This window comes from Heloderma suspectum, chromosome 1 (assembly GCF_057233095.1).
Source record: "Heloderma suspectum isolate Gila_16-S chromosome 1, 16-S_ref, whole genome shotgun sequence".
Lineage (NCBI taxonomy): Eukaryota > Metazoa > Chordata > Lepidosauria > Squamata > Helodermatidae > Heloderma > Heloderma suspectum.
The window spans coordinates 56,012,598-56,030,163 of NC_139458.1; the positions used below are offsets into that span (position 1 = coordinate 56,012,598).

Below are 17,566 nucleotides of genomic sequence, written 5' to 3' on the forward strand. Positions count from 1 at the left end.
AAGTAAACAATTTAGTTATTCCAGCTTTACCACTACAGTCAAACTCACAATACAACGCACAATAAATTGGTAACTGCAACCATCTGATGCATTGTTTATCTGACCTGAGACGAACACAGCTTAGAACACGAATTACACATTGGTAGTAATTAATACATACTAGAGATCTGCGTCTAGATTACTCTCTCAGCTTCTAAATCCCTATCCATTCTACTTACAAACCATTATGTAGACTATTTCACAGCAGTGTAGCACTACTGCATAATAAAAGCCTAACAGAATTCACCCAGATCTGTACACAATTTCTGCATTCACAGATTTGCAGTCTAATAAATGAATTATTTATAGTTGCTGACTTGTCTAAAATAAAATTGGCAGGCAATTATATGTATATTTATAATTATACACTCCGTATATACATAGCCGCAGTTTATCCATAACTAGATTCCTAAGATACAACTTGGACATTCTTTTAGTGACTCAGACCAACTGACAACCCATGTACACTCAGCCAGAACACATTCCCCAAACAGAAAACTTCTTGTAGCAGCAGCCTCAGCTATACTTTTATAGATAGCTGATCTGTTGAACAAAAGCTCTTTTGTTCAACAGATGGAGATAGAACAATAAACTAAGAGAACTTAGATAACTTATCTTTTGGAAGATGTTTGTATAGTTTAATATGTCAAAGTATGAGAAGTAATGCTTCTCATACTTCAGACACCTCTGAAGTAGCATTAGAACAACCTACCTGGGAGGGGTTACCCAAGAGTGGTGTCTTGCCATGGGCATGTCCAGACTTGTTCTAATGGGAAAAAATAATTTAGGGTTAACTCATGGGGAGAATAAAGATAGCAGGAAGCTAATTGGATTGCTCTTCAATCCAGTTAATATCAAGAAACAGCACTTAAGAGGAGGAGGTGTCTTCACAGGTTCATACAGGCGTAAAAGAAACGGCAGTATTTCTCTAACCCAAACTATCTACTTTATTAGTAACTTTTTGTGACATTGTCAAATATGTCATAAAGACAGGCCACAGGGCTGAGGAAGATGGAGTGGTAACAGACTATCGAGAGGGAGGATGAAAGGAGGAAGAATTTAACTTCAGAAAGGTATACAGTTGGAGTAGTGAAAATAGGACTCATAAATAAAAACAGGTATCCCACTGCTCCAATGAAAGGTGAATGGGCGTGAGAAGGGCTGAGGGAGAGAAATGAAGGCCATTTGGGAGATCTGGAAGCGGGAGGTCCATTACAATCTATTGCCAGAGATTCTTCACATGTTGGTTTCAGATCTATAATATTTCACTTTGCATTTCTTTAAGCAAGGAGACTACCGGTGTCCAAAATTGTTAGATGGGTACTGAAATCTTCAAGATTGGATTAGGATCTTGTGAGTGCCGTAACAACAACAACAACCCCACAAGCACAAATGTGTATCATAGAATCATAGGGGTGGAAGGGGCCTACAAGACCATTGAGTCAAACCCACTGCTCAATGCAGGAAGCCTGATTCCCAGGCAGTCTCCCATTCAAGTACTAACCAGGGCTGACCCTGCCAGGCTTCCAAGATCAGACAAGATCTATAAATATAAAGAGTCAAAATAAAACATATGCTCTGCAATAGATGGATTCCCAACATTGTCAAAGGGAAAAGAGGTGGTAATTCTCTTCAATTCACAATATGAAGTCATTTCTTCTTTATATCAAGCTACTAGTTAACAAGACCACAATTTCTGTTTATTTTGCTAAAGAAAAGCCAAAACAAAAAAAGCCAAGAAAAGAGAAACATTTGCCTCTTCTTCTTTTTTTAAAGTCTCGGGGTCGGATCCAGAGTTGCCCTTCCATTTGCAGACAGGTTCCTTCTTTTCATGGAAGGAACTAAGATATAGAGGTGGTTCCTACTGGAAGAATGGGGAAATGGTGATTTTTATTTATTCCTCTGTCTCCCTACAGTCCTCAGCACCCCCCTCCATACTGTTCCAGAAGTCCCCCAACCCTCCAGAGCAGTTTTTCAGGGGGCTGCAGGGCGAAGGAGGAATTGGTGAAAATCATCTCCCCCTCTTCCTCCAGAGGGAGCATCCCTTGTGCAGCTTTCTGCTCATGGGAACTCTCGATCCAAGAGTGTGGGTGGTTTGGGCGGGAGTGTGGGTGGTGGCTGGGAGTGTAGGCAATGGCAAGAATCTCTCGATCCAACAGTGTGGGTGGGTGAGTAGGCCAGCTGGGTGTGGTGGGGTATGCAGTGCCACCTCATCTGAGGCGGCAAGAAAGATTGGGACAGGCCTGTTACAAGTCCTGATTAAAACAACAGAAGCAAAATGACTCTCATTATGTGAAGCAAGGTCCATGTAGGGATTGCATATTGCAAGGACACCATGGTTTTCCCCATAGGGGAAATCTGGTGGTGAGAGGCAAGCCATCAGTGGTTGGGATGGGGGACAGGTTTTGCCCTCCCCTAGGTACAAGGCTTTAATTTTCCCTTTAGGAGTAAATGGTAACCATTCCGTTACACAGAAGACTGCAAAGGGTTACACTCTTTAGACAATCCCCATAACTCCATTGACCATGGCCTCTAATAATTAAGCCTGCTTCTACCTACATATCCCAATTCTGACATATGTTTGCATCACACATTAGAATGGTAATGGAATTGGTAATCATGTAAGTGGAATGCGTGTGTGTGTATTAGTTTAAAGTGGCAGTTTCTATCTCCACTGGCATTCTGTTAAAGAAAAAGGCAATGGATGGAAAAGTAAACCTGCAAAGGCAAAATATGAATAAATTGCATTAGCTTTCAAAAGCAGGAGAGTCGCTCATTGAGGGACAAAATGGTAAAATCTTCCATCATCAAGTTTTAAAGTTTCTAACTGAAAGTGAGGGCACTGAGGAACACGAAGTCCTGCAAGGGATATTCCTTAAAATTAAATCAGATACTATCCTCAGAAATGTGACCTTAATTTTTTTTCAAATGAACAAAGAAAAATCAAATAAAGGCTAGTTTTACAGGAATAATACTAATAGCAAAGTTAACAGGATACAATGTAATATAATTATTTTTCAGAAATTGAGAAACATTAATCAATTTCAATAAAATTTAAATAGCAAACAATATACCTACTCTAAGCTATATTCCATTAGAGAAAAGGGGAAAAATATAACCAAGAATAAGGAAAATTAAAAACACAAATCAAGTAATCACTGGATTCACAACACAGAAAAACACATTGTGCTTATGGAAGCAAGACATTCTTCTTACAATAATTAATAAATGGGATCCAATTTATTACAAAATAGCCCAGTTGCTATTGTTGTTGTCGTTCTCATATAATGTATTAATTTTGGTATTTAAGAACAAATTCTCACATTTGTTATTTATTCATGTCAGCAATGTATTCATACCCCTTGACTGTATGAAAAAAAAGACATCTCAAAGTGTTTTACATCCTTAAAAATATAAAAGACGAAACATTTTTCTATCCATTCATTGTAGTTATGATTAATGATATCCATTTTTGGGCATAACTTTTCCCCCCTAGAACACTGACCTTATAGTTCAACATTACAAGCAACGCTTTGCTTCTCAGGAGCAGTGTAGTGATGCCAAAATTAAGGAAAGACTAGGGATGGCGGAGAATTTCTCCCCGAAACTTCGGGGGGCCGAGCGCCAACGTGTTCGGCCCCCCGAACACGTTTCGGGGAGAAATTCTCCACACACACCCCGCACCCCGCACCCCCCCCCCCAGGACGGGACTTACCTTTACCGAATGTCCCTCCCGGCGGCGGGTCCGGCCGGCGGTTCGGCGGGTGTTCGTCCGGGGCGGGAGCGGCAGCTGGTCTTTTGACCGGCTGCCACCGCCACCATTGCAATAAAAGAAAAGAAAAATGCCCCCGTGATAGGCTACGTGACGATTAACGTAGCCTATCACGGCTAGATCTGCAAAGTCAGCCGTGATAGGCTACGTCAATCGTCACGTAGCCTATCACGGGTGACTTAAAAAAAAAAAGCACGTATGGATAATGGCGGCCCCCTTAGGGAGCCGCCATTCCCGTTCCTTATTTGGTCGCTGTAGTCTACATAAATCTTTACGTAGACTACGGCGAAAATAAGGGCAACGCTATGCGTTGCCCTTATTTTCGCCGTAGTCTACGTAAAGATTTACGTAGACTACAGCGACCAAATAAGGAACGAGAATGGTGATTCCCTATGGGGGCCGCCATTTGCGTACGCGCTGTTTTTTTTTTTTTAAAGTCACCCGTGATAGGCTACGTGACGATTGACGTAGCCTATCACGGCTGACTTTGCAGATCTAGCCGTGATAGGCTACGTTAATCGTCACGTAGCCTATCACAGGGGCGTTTTTGTTTTTTAAAAAAAACTTTTGAGTTCGCAGCCGGGCGAGGCGAGGCAACCCCTCCCGGCCTGAATTTCGGCCAGGCGAGGCGGGAAGCCTCCCCCCCAGCCTGAATTTCGGCCAGGCGAGGTGGAAAGCCTCCCCCCCCGGCCTGAACTTCGCGGGGGGAGCAGCGAAGCGCCTCTCCCCCACCGCGAACAAGCTTCGAGGACAGGTAAGTGACTTTCGTCCACCCCTAGGAAAGACACTTGTGGCTTTTTTAAGACACACTTCTCTGGCGACACAGTTTGGCCCAAGCTTACTAATGAGAGGGCTTGGCAGAGCAGCATGGTAGGCATTATACGTATCTAGATTGGAGAAGATAAATCTTGAGGCATATTAAAAAATCAAGCAATGTTTCTCCAATTGTAGTAGGGATGTTATAGAATTCCGCCACGGACTCCAGTGACTACCCCCAGAGTCCTAGGGATGTACGAAAGTCACTTACCTTTTCGCAGGGGTGCTTCACGGTGGGGGGGAGGCGCTTCGCTTCTCCCCCCGAAGTTCAGGCGAGGGGGGGGAGCCATCCTGCCTCGCCTGGTCGAAATTCAGGCCGGGGGGGGAGGCTTCCCGCCTCGCCCGGCCGAAATTCAGGCCGGGGAGAAGCGCCCCGTCTCCCCAGCCGTGAAACAAAGTCTAAAAAAAACCCCCCGTGATAGGCTATGTGACGATTTACATAGCCTATCACGGCTAGATTTCCAAAGTCAGCCGTGATAGGCTACGTTAATCGTTATATAGCCTATCATGGATGACTTTGGGAAAAAAAAAAAGTGCGTACGCAAATGGCGGCGGCCTATGGGCGCCGCCATTTGCGTTCCTTATTTGGTCCCGGTAGTCTACGTAAATCTTTACGTAGACTACCGGGACCAAATAAGGAACGGAAATGGCGGTGCCCATAGGCCGCCGCCATTTGCGTACGCGCTTTTTTTTTCCCCCAAAGTCACCCGTGATAGGCTATGTAACGATTTACGTAGCCTATCACGGCTGACTTTGGAAATCTAGCTGTGATAGGCTACGTAAATCGTCACGTAGCCTATTACGGGGTTTTTGGGGGGGGTTTACCCTTTGTAATGGTGGCGGCGGCGGCAGCCGGTCAGAAGACCGGCTGCCACCCCCGCCCCCGACGAAAGGCCGACGAACAGCCGCCGGGACACGCCACCAGGAGGTACATTCGCCAAAGGCAAGTCCCATCCCGGGGGGGGGCAGAGAATTTCACCGCCGATTTTGGGGGGCCGAATGCGTTGGCGCTCGGCCCCCCGAAGATTCGGGGAGAAATTCTCCGCCATTCTTACGGAGTCCATGGCGGAACGGAGCAATCCCCCCCCCATGAAACCTTCCCAGGACGGACCCTACCTTTCGTCGGCTGTCTGCTGCCCTCGTCTGCGGGTGCGAATGGAAGCCCCGGTCTGTGGCTGCCATTTCCCTCGTTACGTTAGCCGTGATAGGCTACGTAAGTATTTAAATACTTACACAGCCTATCACGGCAAAGTGCAGGGATGCAAACAGCAGCTGCTACGCCATTTGCGTCCCTGCTCTTTGCCGTGATAGGCTACTTAAATATATATGTAACCTATCACAGCAATGCAGGGATTCAAATGGTGGCCGCTACGGCAGCTGCCATTTACGGCCGCAGCCTGGCAGTGGGAGGATTGCGGTGGGAGGGACGGAGCACGTCCCCCCCACCACGGATGCCCCGGAACGGAGTCAGGTAAGGGATCCATACATCCCTAAATAGTAGTAATTTAGACAGGTCATATTTACATTCCTATGGTTTCCTTGGCCAAGGGAGTGATAGCGAGGGAGTGAAGCAAGAGGGAAGACAGCTGGAACACAGGTGGAGGAAAACCTGTACTGAGTCCAACAAAACACAGTGTCAGAGTGGACACTGAGCCCATTGAATCCCAGAGTAGTTCTGATTCTGAGATGGAGTAGCCGCTTGTGGGAGAGGAGCGCGCTCATCCCTCCCAGGGCCAACAGCTGGCAGAGATTCCTCCCACCGTCATTCCTGACATAGATAGTGGTCCCGGGAGTGAGAGAGCACGGGGAGAGGGCTTCCTGGACGCGCAACGCCGACGCAGGGAGTGGCGCCAAATGGAGGGCGCGGGAAGGAGTCGTAGTGCCTGGTTGGCGCGCAAGCAACGGTTGCGCCCAGAGGATCCAAGGGAAAAGGGGAGGGACTCTCCCTAGCCCGTAAGTTCAGGGTCTGCCAGTGATTCTCCTTCAAATGGGGACCAACTGTTCCAACTCAGGGCATAGGTATTGTGCTGCTCATAGCTAGTCACTGATAATAGAGTTGTAAAAGGAATAAAGCTTTGAAAAGAATCCCTTTGTCTGTGTCTGGACTTGGCTACTGGAGTAGACTGAAAGAGGCCGCCAAGGAGCTCCTGACACACAGGTTAGAGTTCATTATCGAGTCTACTCTGTGGCTCATTTTCACCACCATTGCATCTTCTCAGTGTCATCCAATGGAGCTTTTCCAAGCATTTCACGGGCTGCTACAATCTGGGCCAGGGAGAGAGATGATGGAATCCTCAGTAGCATGCTGTGACAGGTTTATACGGCATTTTGAAGATACAATCACTCAAATCTGTCATGAATTGAACTCCACAATTAATCCAGTTCCATCAGCGGTGCCCAGAACTCCATATGGTTCAGTTTTATTGGATCAGTTTCAGTTATTGAAGTTCAAGGATGCAGCCATGATGCTTGCCCAAGTCTGGTCAACCACCTGTGTGCTTGACCCTTTCCCTTCATGGCTTATTACATGTAATAGGGAGGGGATGCCTGGCTGGGTCCAGGTGGTTGTAAATTCCTCCTTGAGAGAGGTGGTGATTTTTTTAAAGGAGGCAGTAATTAGGCCACTCCTGTAAAAGCCTAACCTGGAACCTGATGGCACTAACTATAGGCTGGTTGCCAACATCCCCTTTCCTAGACACGGTGCTTAAGCGGGTGGTTGTTGGTCAACTCCAGGCTCTCTTGAATAAAACTTATTATATAGACACATTTCAATCAGGCTTCAGGCCTGATTTTGGAACAAAAACTACCTGGGTTGCCCTTTGCTGAGAGAAGGACAGGGGTAGTGTGACCCTGTTGATTCTCTTGGGTCTCTCGGATGCTTTTAATACCATTGACCATAGTATCCTTCTGGATAGGTTTTCTGTGTTGGGAGTTGGAGGAATTACATTGCAGTGTTTCCACTCCTACTTGGATGGCCAATTCCAGGAGGTAATGCTGGGAGATTATTGCTCTGTGCCTTCAGAGCTATGCTATGGTGGTGCCACAGGCTATGTTCAACATCTACATTAAAATGCTGCAGGAGGTTATTCGGGGGTGTAGGCTGAGGTGTCACCTATATATAGATGACACCCAGCTCTCTCTCCCCTTTTCATGAAATCCAGGTGGGGAAGTGGCTGTTTTGAATCAGTGCCTGAGCATGGTAACGGAGTGGATGAGGGCCAATAAATGGTAGGGGTGTACGAAATCCACTTACCATTCTGGTTGTGGGAGTCCGCGGTGGCGGGGAGGTGATCCGTCCCACCCCCCAGAATCCTGCCTGGCCAGCTCCACTCCACGGCGAGTCCGCGGAGTTGCCGTCCGGGCCCGTCCACAGCCAGACTTCCATCCGCTGCCAGGCTGCGGCCACAAATGGTGTCCGGCGTAGGGGACCATTTACATCCCTGCTCTTGTCGGTGATAGGCTATATAAATATTTACGTAGCCTATCACGGCAAAGAGCAGGGACGCAAATGGCGTCCCCTATGCCAGATGCCATTTGCAATTGTCGCCGTAGTCCGGGGGAGAGGATGGACAGCAGCAGCAGACTCAGTGGCATGGAACACCTTTTATCAGCTTAGGATGATATGCCACCTACATCCTTATCTGTACAGAGACCGCCTAATCACAGTTATCCATGTGACAGTAACCTCTCATCTGGATTGCTGCAATGCATTATACATGGGGCTGCATTTGAAAATCTCCCAGAAACTTCAGTTGGTACAAAATAGGGCAGTGAGATTGCTAACAGGGACTGGCCAGTAGTGTACGCCAGCACTTTTCTATCTGCACTGGCTGACAGTCCATTTCTGAGCCCCATTCAAAGCGCTAGTATTAAAATTAAAAGCCCTAAACGGCTTGGAGCCAAGTTACCTGAAGAATCATCTCCTCCCTAATATAACTGCTCAGACCCAAAGATCTTCTTCAGCGGTCTTTCTCTGGTAGCCCCTGCCAAAGGAAGCGAGGTGGGTGGCTACTAAGAAGAGGACCTTTTCTGTTGTGGAACCCCAGTTGCGGAATGAGCTTCCCAGAGAGGCTTGCCTGGTGGTTACATTGTGCTCTTGTCGGCACCAGTTGAAGACCTTATTTTCCCAGGCATTTTAATCTTTCAGTTTCCATTGTTTTAAATGTGTTACTGTATTTTATATCTTTGCACTGCTGCTAGGTTTTATTTTGGTTTTTATTTTATACTATAGTGTTAAACTTTTATGTTGTATTCCATTGTATTGTATTTCATGGTTTTCAGTTTTGTGAACCACCCAGAGAACTTCAGTTATTGGGCAGTATAGAAATGTAATACATACATACATATGTGAAGGGCTTTGAACATTCTCAAGTGCCATATAAATGGATAGGGCCAGTACAATTAGTCCCTTAATAAATGTGGACAGCCTTCCTGTGAGCACAGCTTGTGGGGGGACCGCTAACAGGAAGAGGAGCTGGCAAGAGAATGAATCTGTTATAATGTCTGGATGGTAATGGCTGGGACAACAATGCAACTCTTCCTGCAACCGATTTGATAAATCCCAAGGGAAGTGGATCTCTTTCCCTATGAGTCCTTACAATATAGTAATAACTATATACTACTTACTACTGCCAGGACAGCCCTAACAAAGAGGAAAGAGAAGGACCATACAGATTTTGACTGTTCAAAACCAGCACCTTGAGACTGTGTTTGAAAGCCTTTAGGAGGCCTTTGCAGAAACTGAAGCATGATATAATGTGCTCCCGGACGTCCATCATCCTTATCTGAAGGAAGGCTGACAAATTATCTCAACTCACAAACAGTCCAAATCAAAGCATTTTCAATGAACAGAATTAGGGCCAAACTATATGTTACGTGAACTGTGTAGTATGTAGCTGAGCCTGTTCTTTTTTTAACTCAAGAGATGGGAAGCAGAGCACACAAGGGGGGGAAGAGTAAACCTCCCCCGATTTTGTTTGCTTCCCCGACCCCCCTGGGCATGGGTTTTAAAAAGAAGAGAGCCAATGAGCCAACGGAGGCTTGAAAGTGTCCAGCTAGCTCTTCCACTTGAACTTTGAACACTAAGGGCAGATGTGTGCACTTCCCCACAGCAGTGGGGGCAGCCACTTCCCAGTGGTGTGATCCCATGCTTCTCTGGGATGACTAGGGATGGGGGAGAATTTCTCCCCAAAACTTCGGGGGGCCGAGTGCCAATGCATTGGCACACATACAATTAATATGTGACGATTAACGTAGCCTATCACGGCTGACTTTAAAAAAAAAAAAAGCGCTTACGGATAATGGCGGCCCCCACAGGGAGCCGCCATTCCCGTTCCTTATTTGGTCGCTGTAGTCTACGTAAATGTTTACGTAGACTACGGTGACCAGATAAGGAACGCGAATGGCGGCTCCCTATGGGGGCCGCCATTAGCATACGCGCTTTTTTTTTTTTTTTAAAGTCACCCGTGATAGGCTACGTGACGATTAACGTAGCCTATCACGGCTGACTTTGCAGATCTAGCCGTGATAGGCTACGTTAATCGTCACGTAGCCTATCACGGGGGCGTTTTTTTTTTTTAACTTTTAATTTCACGGCCGGGGAGACGGGGTGCTTCTCCCCGGCCTGAATTTTGGCCGGGCGAGGCAGGAAGCCTCCCCCCGGCCTGAATTTCGGCCGGGTGAGGCAGGAAGCCTCCCCCCCGGCCTGAACTTGGGTGGAGAAGCGAAGCGCCTCCCCCCCCACCGCGAACAAGCTTCGAGGACAGGTAAGTGACTTTCGTACATCCCTACTGGGATCATGTATGTGAAAGAACCATACTGGCAGGGTCAATGACGTAATTCCTTCCTGTGAGCACTGTCAATAGACTTGATGGTTAGCACTACTAGTAGTCACCAACACTAGCTCACTGGACCAAGCTCAGTAAAGCTAAAATTTGAAACTATTAACAGGCACTGCAACAGGTAAAGGTTAATTGGCTCCAACAGTGAAACTCCAAGGTGATGAGTCTGAAAGACCAGGAGAAATAAAAGCTAATCACTGAATATATCCCTACTTTTGTAACAAAGCTTGCTGACCATAGCCCTTGTCTTCCCTTTGATTTCAATTGGATTGATACAGTCCTGCCTGCAGGGTTGATTTCAGAGAGTAACACCGGGTGAGTTTTCCTCAGCCCCTTGGTAACTGTGCTACATGGAGTGTCAAGGTACTATATTCCCAATGCTGTATAATATCTATCTCAAACTAATGGGAGTTGTCACTAGGGGATTTGGAGCAAAGTACTATCAGTATGCTGATGGCATACAGCTCTATCTCCCTGTGACATCTGAATCAGAAGAGGCTGTCCAAGTCCTGGACCAGTGCCTAGACTCAGCAGAGAGCTAGATGAGGGACAATAAACTAACACTGAAACCTGGCAAGATGGAAGTCATGGGGGTGAGTGGTTCCTGAGTCCAGAAGAAAGGCTCATTGCGTGTTCTGGATGAGGTTGCCCTCCCTTTAAAAGATCAGGTTTGTAGCCTGGAGGTATTCCTAGATCCATCACGGTCACCAGAGGCCCAAGTGGCCGTGGTGGTTCAGAGTGCCTTTTACCAACTTGGACTGGTTTGCCAACCATGGCCTCTCATGGACAGGGACAGCTTGGCCATAGTGGTACAGGTGCTAATAACCTCAAGAATGGATTACTGCAATGCGCTCTATGTGGGGCTTTCCTTAAGGCTGGTCCAGACAAGAAGCTGGAGCTACTGCAGAATGCAGCAGCTCAGCTGTTGTTAGGAGTTGCCCCTTTTCAGCATGCAATTCCTTTCTGAGGGAACTGCACTGGTTGCCTATTCGCTACTGGGCCAGGTTTTAGGTTTTGGTCCTAGTGTATAAAGCCCTAAACAACTTGGGACAAGGATACTTGAGAGAGAGCCTCCTCCCTTATCAACCTGCCCAGACACTACGATCATCAAATAGCACGCTCCTGGTAGTTCTGCATGGATGGACCTATGCCCCAAATGGAGTACACCTGGAGAAGAGCCTTCAGTGTGGTGGCCCCTTTCTATGGAACTCCCTGCCCCTGGAGGTCAGGCAGGCACCAGCATTGTGTTGTTTTCGGCACTTCCTGAAAACATCATTATTTCAAGAAACCTTCCTTGACTGACCAGCTATGGGGGTGGGGGTGGGGTGTGTGGTAGTGGGGGTAGTATTCTGTTTTTTAAAACAAAAAAAATTAGTATGCTGTTTTATTCTTTTTATCTTTTATTGTTCACCATTTCAGAATCTGTTTAGATTTGCAACATATAAACGTTGCAAATAAATAAATGATAATAAATAAGTTTTCCGGTGCATTTTATTACTTACTCTATTAATTGCAATGGTATATGCACACCAGTATGGTTTGATGGGTTGTGCCAGTGAAGAGTAAGTTCAGAATGAACCAGCTGTGTTTATAAGTATCATTTCTTCCAAAATGGTGCACCAGTTATACAAAAAATTAAATTCTTATGCATAGATTGGAACTTGAGTTAATTACATCAATGGGACCAAATAAGCGACTTTTGCCTTGGTAGCAAGAAGTTTATATACTAAAAGATTTTAAACGCTTGAAGCTATAATTGATTTTATTCAAATTAGGACAGAAAAAAATAATTCTCTTCTGCTTCCCTATTCTCATTAATGAATATCTCGATAGTATGATATAAGGATATGGAACGAAGAACAGGCTTTCTTCATATACCCCATTATTCACATACACATTACTATCAGAACACATAGCCAAATATGTGCAGTTTTATGACAAGGAGTCATTATTTGACTGTTATTATGGACTGATTCATTAAAAAAAAATAGACTGCATATCAGATGCATAGCAGAACTTTGGTGGAAATAGTTTTGAAGTTTACACTGCTTTATACTTTTCAAATACATTTCTAAAGTTACAGAGTAAGCATGTACATGTTTCCACACAGACATTTCCTTATCCTGGGTTTCAGGTTCTGGAAAAACAGTGCACAATTAAGTCTTTAGCATCCCAACATTCTTCATGCAACAATTCTACATATTCCTAAAGTAACACACAATCTTTCCCAGTCTTCAAGCAAACATATATTTGTAGATAAACATTTGGAGTCTGTTGCCGAAGGGGTTAAAATGACTGTGTCGGTACAAAATAAAATTACATATCAGAACATAGAAAGAGCCTTGCTGGATCAGACCAGTTACCTTTCTAGACCAACATTTTGTTCCCCGAATGGCCAACCAGATTACTATGGGGAAGCCCACAAGTAGGACATGAGGGCATAGCACTCTTCCAGTCTTGTTCCCCAGCAATTGCCATACAGAGGCATACTGCATCTGATAGCAGAGGTAATATAATAAAGCCATTGGGTTGTATCCAATGATATTGTTCTACCAGTGGAAGGTAAACCGCTGGTGTAATGGATTTCCCCTCCTTGTTGCAGTCCCCTTGAAGAGGACAGAGAGGTCCCGTTCTGCAAGAGGAAGTCTCGTTGTGAGAGCAGACTCCTACTCACACAACTGTTGAATCCAACCCATTGTGACAAGTACATGAATGTGGCTAATCCCCTTTTAAAGTTATCCAAGTTAGCAGCCACAACTGCTCTTGTGATAGCAAATGCCAGTTTAACTATGTGCTCTATTGTGAACAAGTACTTCCTTTTGCCTGTCCTGAATCTCCTACTCCTCAGCTTCATTGGATGACCACTGGTTGTAGTATTAAGAGAGAGGGAGAAAAATGTCCCCCTGTCCACTTTCTCCTCATCAAGCATAGTTTTATACACCTTGATCATGTTCCCACCCACTCACATTTTTTTCTAAGCTGAAAAGCCCCAAAATTATAGCCTTTCCTCATAAGGGAAATGCTTCAGCCCCTTGATATTGGTTGCTCTCTTCTATATTTTTTCTAGCCATGCAACATCTTTTTGTTATTTTGTGACCAGAATTGTAGACTGTATCCCACCATGGATTTTTATACAGGCATTATGATATTGGCAGTTTTGTTTTTTATTCCTTTCCTAATGATCCTCACTGTGGAATTTGCCTTTTTCACAGCTGCCACACACTGGCTGAACATTTTTATTCAGCTGCCCACAACCCCAAGATACTTTTCAGGTCATTCACAGACAGCAAAGACCCCATCAGTATATAAGTGAAAATAGGTTTGGGGTTGGGTTTATGTTTTTGTTTTGTTTTGCCCCAATGTGCATCACATTTGTTTACACTGAAATTCATTTGCCATTTTAACGCTTGTTATCCCAGTTTGAAGAGATCCCTTCAGAGCTCTTTCCTGTCCCTTTTTGTTTTGACCACCTTAAATAATTTGGTGTCATCAGAAAACTTGGCCACCTTATTGCTCACTCCTAAGTCCAAATCATTTACGAACCAAGTTAAAAAGCACTGGCCCCAATACATATTCTTGGGGGATCCCACTGTTTTTATACCTCTCTTGTGAGAATATTTGAATTCTTTAACAACACTTGACTGGATATCATCTAGACCAAGTGACTTATTTTCAATTTTTCAAAAAAGTCTAGAAAATCATCTCTTGTCACTATTATCTGCTTGGTTTCTCACACTGAAAATGTCAGTTGAGGCACAGATATCTACCTTACATTTTCTGCAATGAAGACAGATACAAATATTTCCTCAGCTTCTCTGCAGTCTTCTTATCCTCCTTTAACTCCCTTGTTATCCAACAAACCAACAACCTCCTGAGCCAGTTTCCTCCCTCTGCTTTATTTCAACAATATTTTATTGTTTGCCCTAGTGTTTTAGCACTGTGCCCCTCAAAATCCTTCCTTGCATCCCTTATTGTTTGCTTGCATTTATTTTGTATGCATTTGTGTTCCTTTTTGTTCTCCTCTTTTGAAAAAGGCTTCCATTTTCTGAAGGAAGCCTTCTTTTCTCTAATAGCTTCTTTGACACTGCTCATTAACCATGCTAGTGACCTCTTGGACTTAGTGGTAACTTTCCTAACCTTTCGTATACATTCTAGCTGAGTTATATTATTGTGGTTTTGAGTAATCCCTATGAGTTCTGGAGATTTGACCCTTTTGACTTTCCCTTTTAAATTACTTTTTAGCAATCTCCTAATTTTTGAGACATTTCCTCTTCTCAACTGTATTGAACTTCCTTGGCAATTTTCCATACATAATTTGAAACCACTGTGGTCACCATTTCCAATCAGTTCAGCACTTGCATTTAATTGTGCAAGGTCCTGAGTGCTACTTAGAATCAAATCCAGGATCACCTCTTCCCTGGGAGGTTCAATGACCAACTCATTTAGGACATTTAGGCATTTTAACTCTCTGTTGTGACCAGAACATGCATTTATCCAGTCTATGCAATAGTAATCGAAGGCTCCCATTACTATAATACTTTCTCCTTTAGTTGGTCTATAACTCACTCAATGATTGAAAAATAATGAAATCTGCTAAACTGCAGAATTTACAGATGTGATTAGTTTTATTTTTAAGAAGAATTTGAAAGTATAAGGAAGGTAGTCACTAAATATGAAGCATCTATTAATAAATCACATTTTTGTCTCCTAACTTATCCCTTCTAGAACAAGGAGGCATTGTTGAAAGTTGCCACCATTCTTGCTAGAAAGCCAAATTAAATTTTCTTCCCTTTTTATCAATTGGTTTTGAAAAGCAAGCAACTAAGTAATTTTTTGTCACACATAGGGAAAAATCTTTGGAATCTGTCACAATAATTTCTAGTATTGCACATGATTCTCTAAGTACATCTTCCCCAACAAACTATGATTGAGCTAAACATTCTCTTTCTTTGCCAGTACCAACGCTGTGGAAATGGTCTGTGACAATAATCTTGTAAAAATGAAAAAGGATGAATTATTTAAACAAACTCCCAACACTTGGAATATAAGGTCAAATAAATATTTATTTTATAAGTGTTGACCATGGACATATGTAGGGGAAACAAATATTGTTTTATAAAGAAAAGACTGAACATAACTGGTAGAGCAATCCAAAAGCAAGTCCCAAATTCTAGCTCGAAATGGTCCAGATCAGGAACTACTTCACTGAAAAGTAAGCTTCGCTATTTTTAATTCTGAGAAAAATGTGAGTCTCAACAACTCACCAAAACACAAACAAAGGAATCATAATATTCTAGTTCACGGGGGGGGGGGGGATTGCAAGAATGAAAAAAGAACTGTGAAGAAAAAAGACAACAAAGAAAGACTAAAGTTATCATTTAAGCACATCTAAATGCTAAATTCTACAATGCTCAAGTGTATTCCTTTGTACTTAGCTATATATTTCTCACTTGTATTGTAGCATAAATCTCCTATAAATTTTATTTCCACCATGCAATAATATTAACTACCTAAATTTGTCTGCTTCCAGGTATTGAAACACTGAAATACAGGGGGAGAGTTCATAGCTGAGGGAGAAAGCACATGTTTTGCATGCAGAATGTCCCAGCTTTCATCTCCAGCATCTCCAGTTAGAAGATCTCAGGTAGCAGAGCCAGGAAGGACCTCTGCTTCAGGCTTTGGGATGGTCACAGTTTGTCAGAAGAAAATACTGGGCTAGATTGGGTCCATAGTCTGACTTGGGTATAATGCAGCGTCATATGTTTGTTCATTCATTCATTTCACATTATATTTCTATACCACCCAATATCCAAAGCCCTCTGGGCACTTTACAAAAATCAGAACCCTAAAATACAGCATAATTAAAATGATATAAAACCTGTAATTTAAAGAAATGTGGAGACTTCCGGTTGGAACCGAAGTTGCTCTGACAGCTTCCCACAGGTTATCTCGTGGGAGCTTTCTCAGACAGCGTAAAAGGTTGAAAAACCTTTTCATCTCCCCCTGGAATTAAAGGGGGGGCAAGGCAGCATCTGGACAACATCTTGGAGAAAAGTACCCTCCTCGAGATAGTGGGGGGGCTGGATTCAGGATTATCTCCCCAGAGCTTTACCAACGCAAAAAGCTGTGATGAGACTCCTATTTCATAGGAGAAAACAGAGCGGACATGTGTCAAGGGCTCCTTGGAGGCCTCTCTCAGTCTAATCCAGTAGCCAAGTCCAGACACAGACAAAGGAATTCCTTTCAAAGCTTTATTCCTCTTTTACAACTTAACAACTCTACTGTTAGCAACTAGATATGAGCAGCAGAGTACCTATGCCCTACGTTGGAACAGTTGGTCCCCGTTTGAAAGGGAATTACTGGCAGACCCCTGAACTTAAGGACTAGGGAGAGTCCCTCCCCTTTTCCCTTGGATCCTCTGGGTGCAGCCGTTGTTTGCGCGCCAACCGGGCACTATGCCTCCTTTCTGCACCCTCCATTTGGCGCCGCTCTCTTCGTCGGCGTCGCGCGTCCATCAAGTCTGCTTCCCGTGCTCTGTCACTCCCAGGACTGCTATCTAAGCTAGGAATGCTGGTGGGAGGAATCTCCGTCAGCTGTTGGCCCTGGGAAAGAGGAGCGCTCCTCTCCCAGGAGCGACTCCTCTTCCTCAGAATCAGAACTACTCTGGGATTCTATGGGCTCAGTGTCCACCCTGACAACATGTTCCATAATAATATATGCTTCAAGAAATATCAACAACTCATGTGAGATGATTTAAGAAATATTAACAACATCTGAGGACCTGTACGATCTCTTTGAGAGAAACAAGAATGCACCGAGGAGAAGAAAGGGGATGGCTTCACCACCAACTCCCCCTGTACCTCCTGTGTCAAAAGTTTTGAAAACAAAAGATATAGGGGAATTAGTTACTCCGATAAAGACTTTATCTTTGCAATTTACAGACCAAGCCAAAAGATTGGATTTAATCCAAAATTCCATCACCGCCTTGCAAGGAGCCATCGATTTAATTAATGCGTCATGGCAAAAAATGGAGACAAGAATTAATGAGCTAGAAGACCGAGTAGCAGGGAATGAAACTTCGACACAAATTTGTTTTAAA

General features: G+C 44.2%; 1 protein-coding gene across 2 annotated transcripts in view; it reads right to left on the reverse strand.

The window, feature by feature from the left end:
- The window catches only part of NPAS3 (neuronal PAS domain protein 3), a 1,104,842-nt gene that overhangs the window by 838,783 nt on the left and 248,493 nt on the right, over window positions 1-17,566 (reverse strand). Inside the window, exon 3 of one of the 2 annotated variants that reach the window (XM_084827207.1) lies at window positions 752-805. The exons of the other annotated variant lie outside the window; for it this stretch is intronic. Coding sequence (XP_084683333.1) covers window positions 752-805 — 54 coding nt within the window. The remainder of the gene's footprint in view (window positions 1-751; window positions 806-17,566) is intronic. 2 annotated transcript variants of the gene reach the window in all.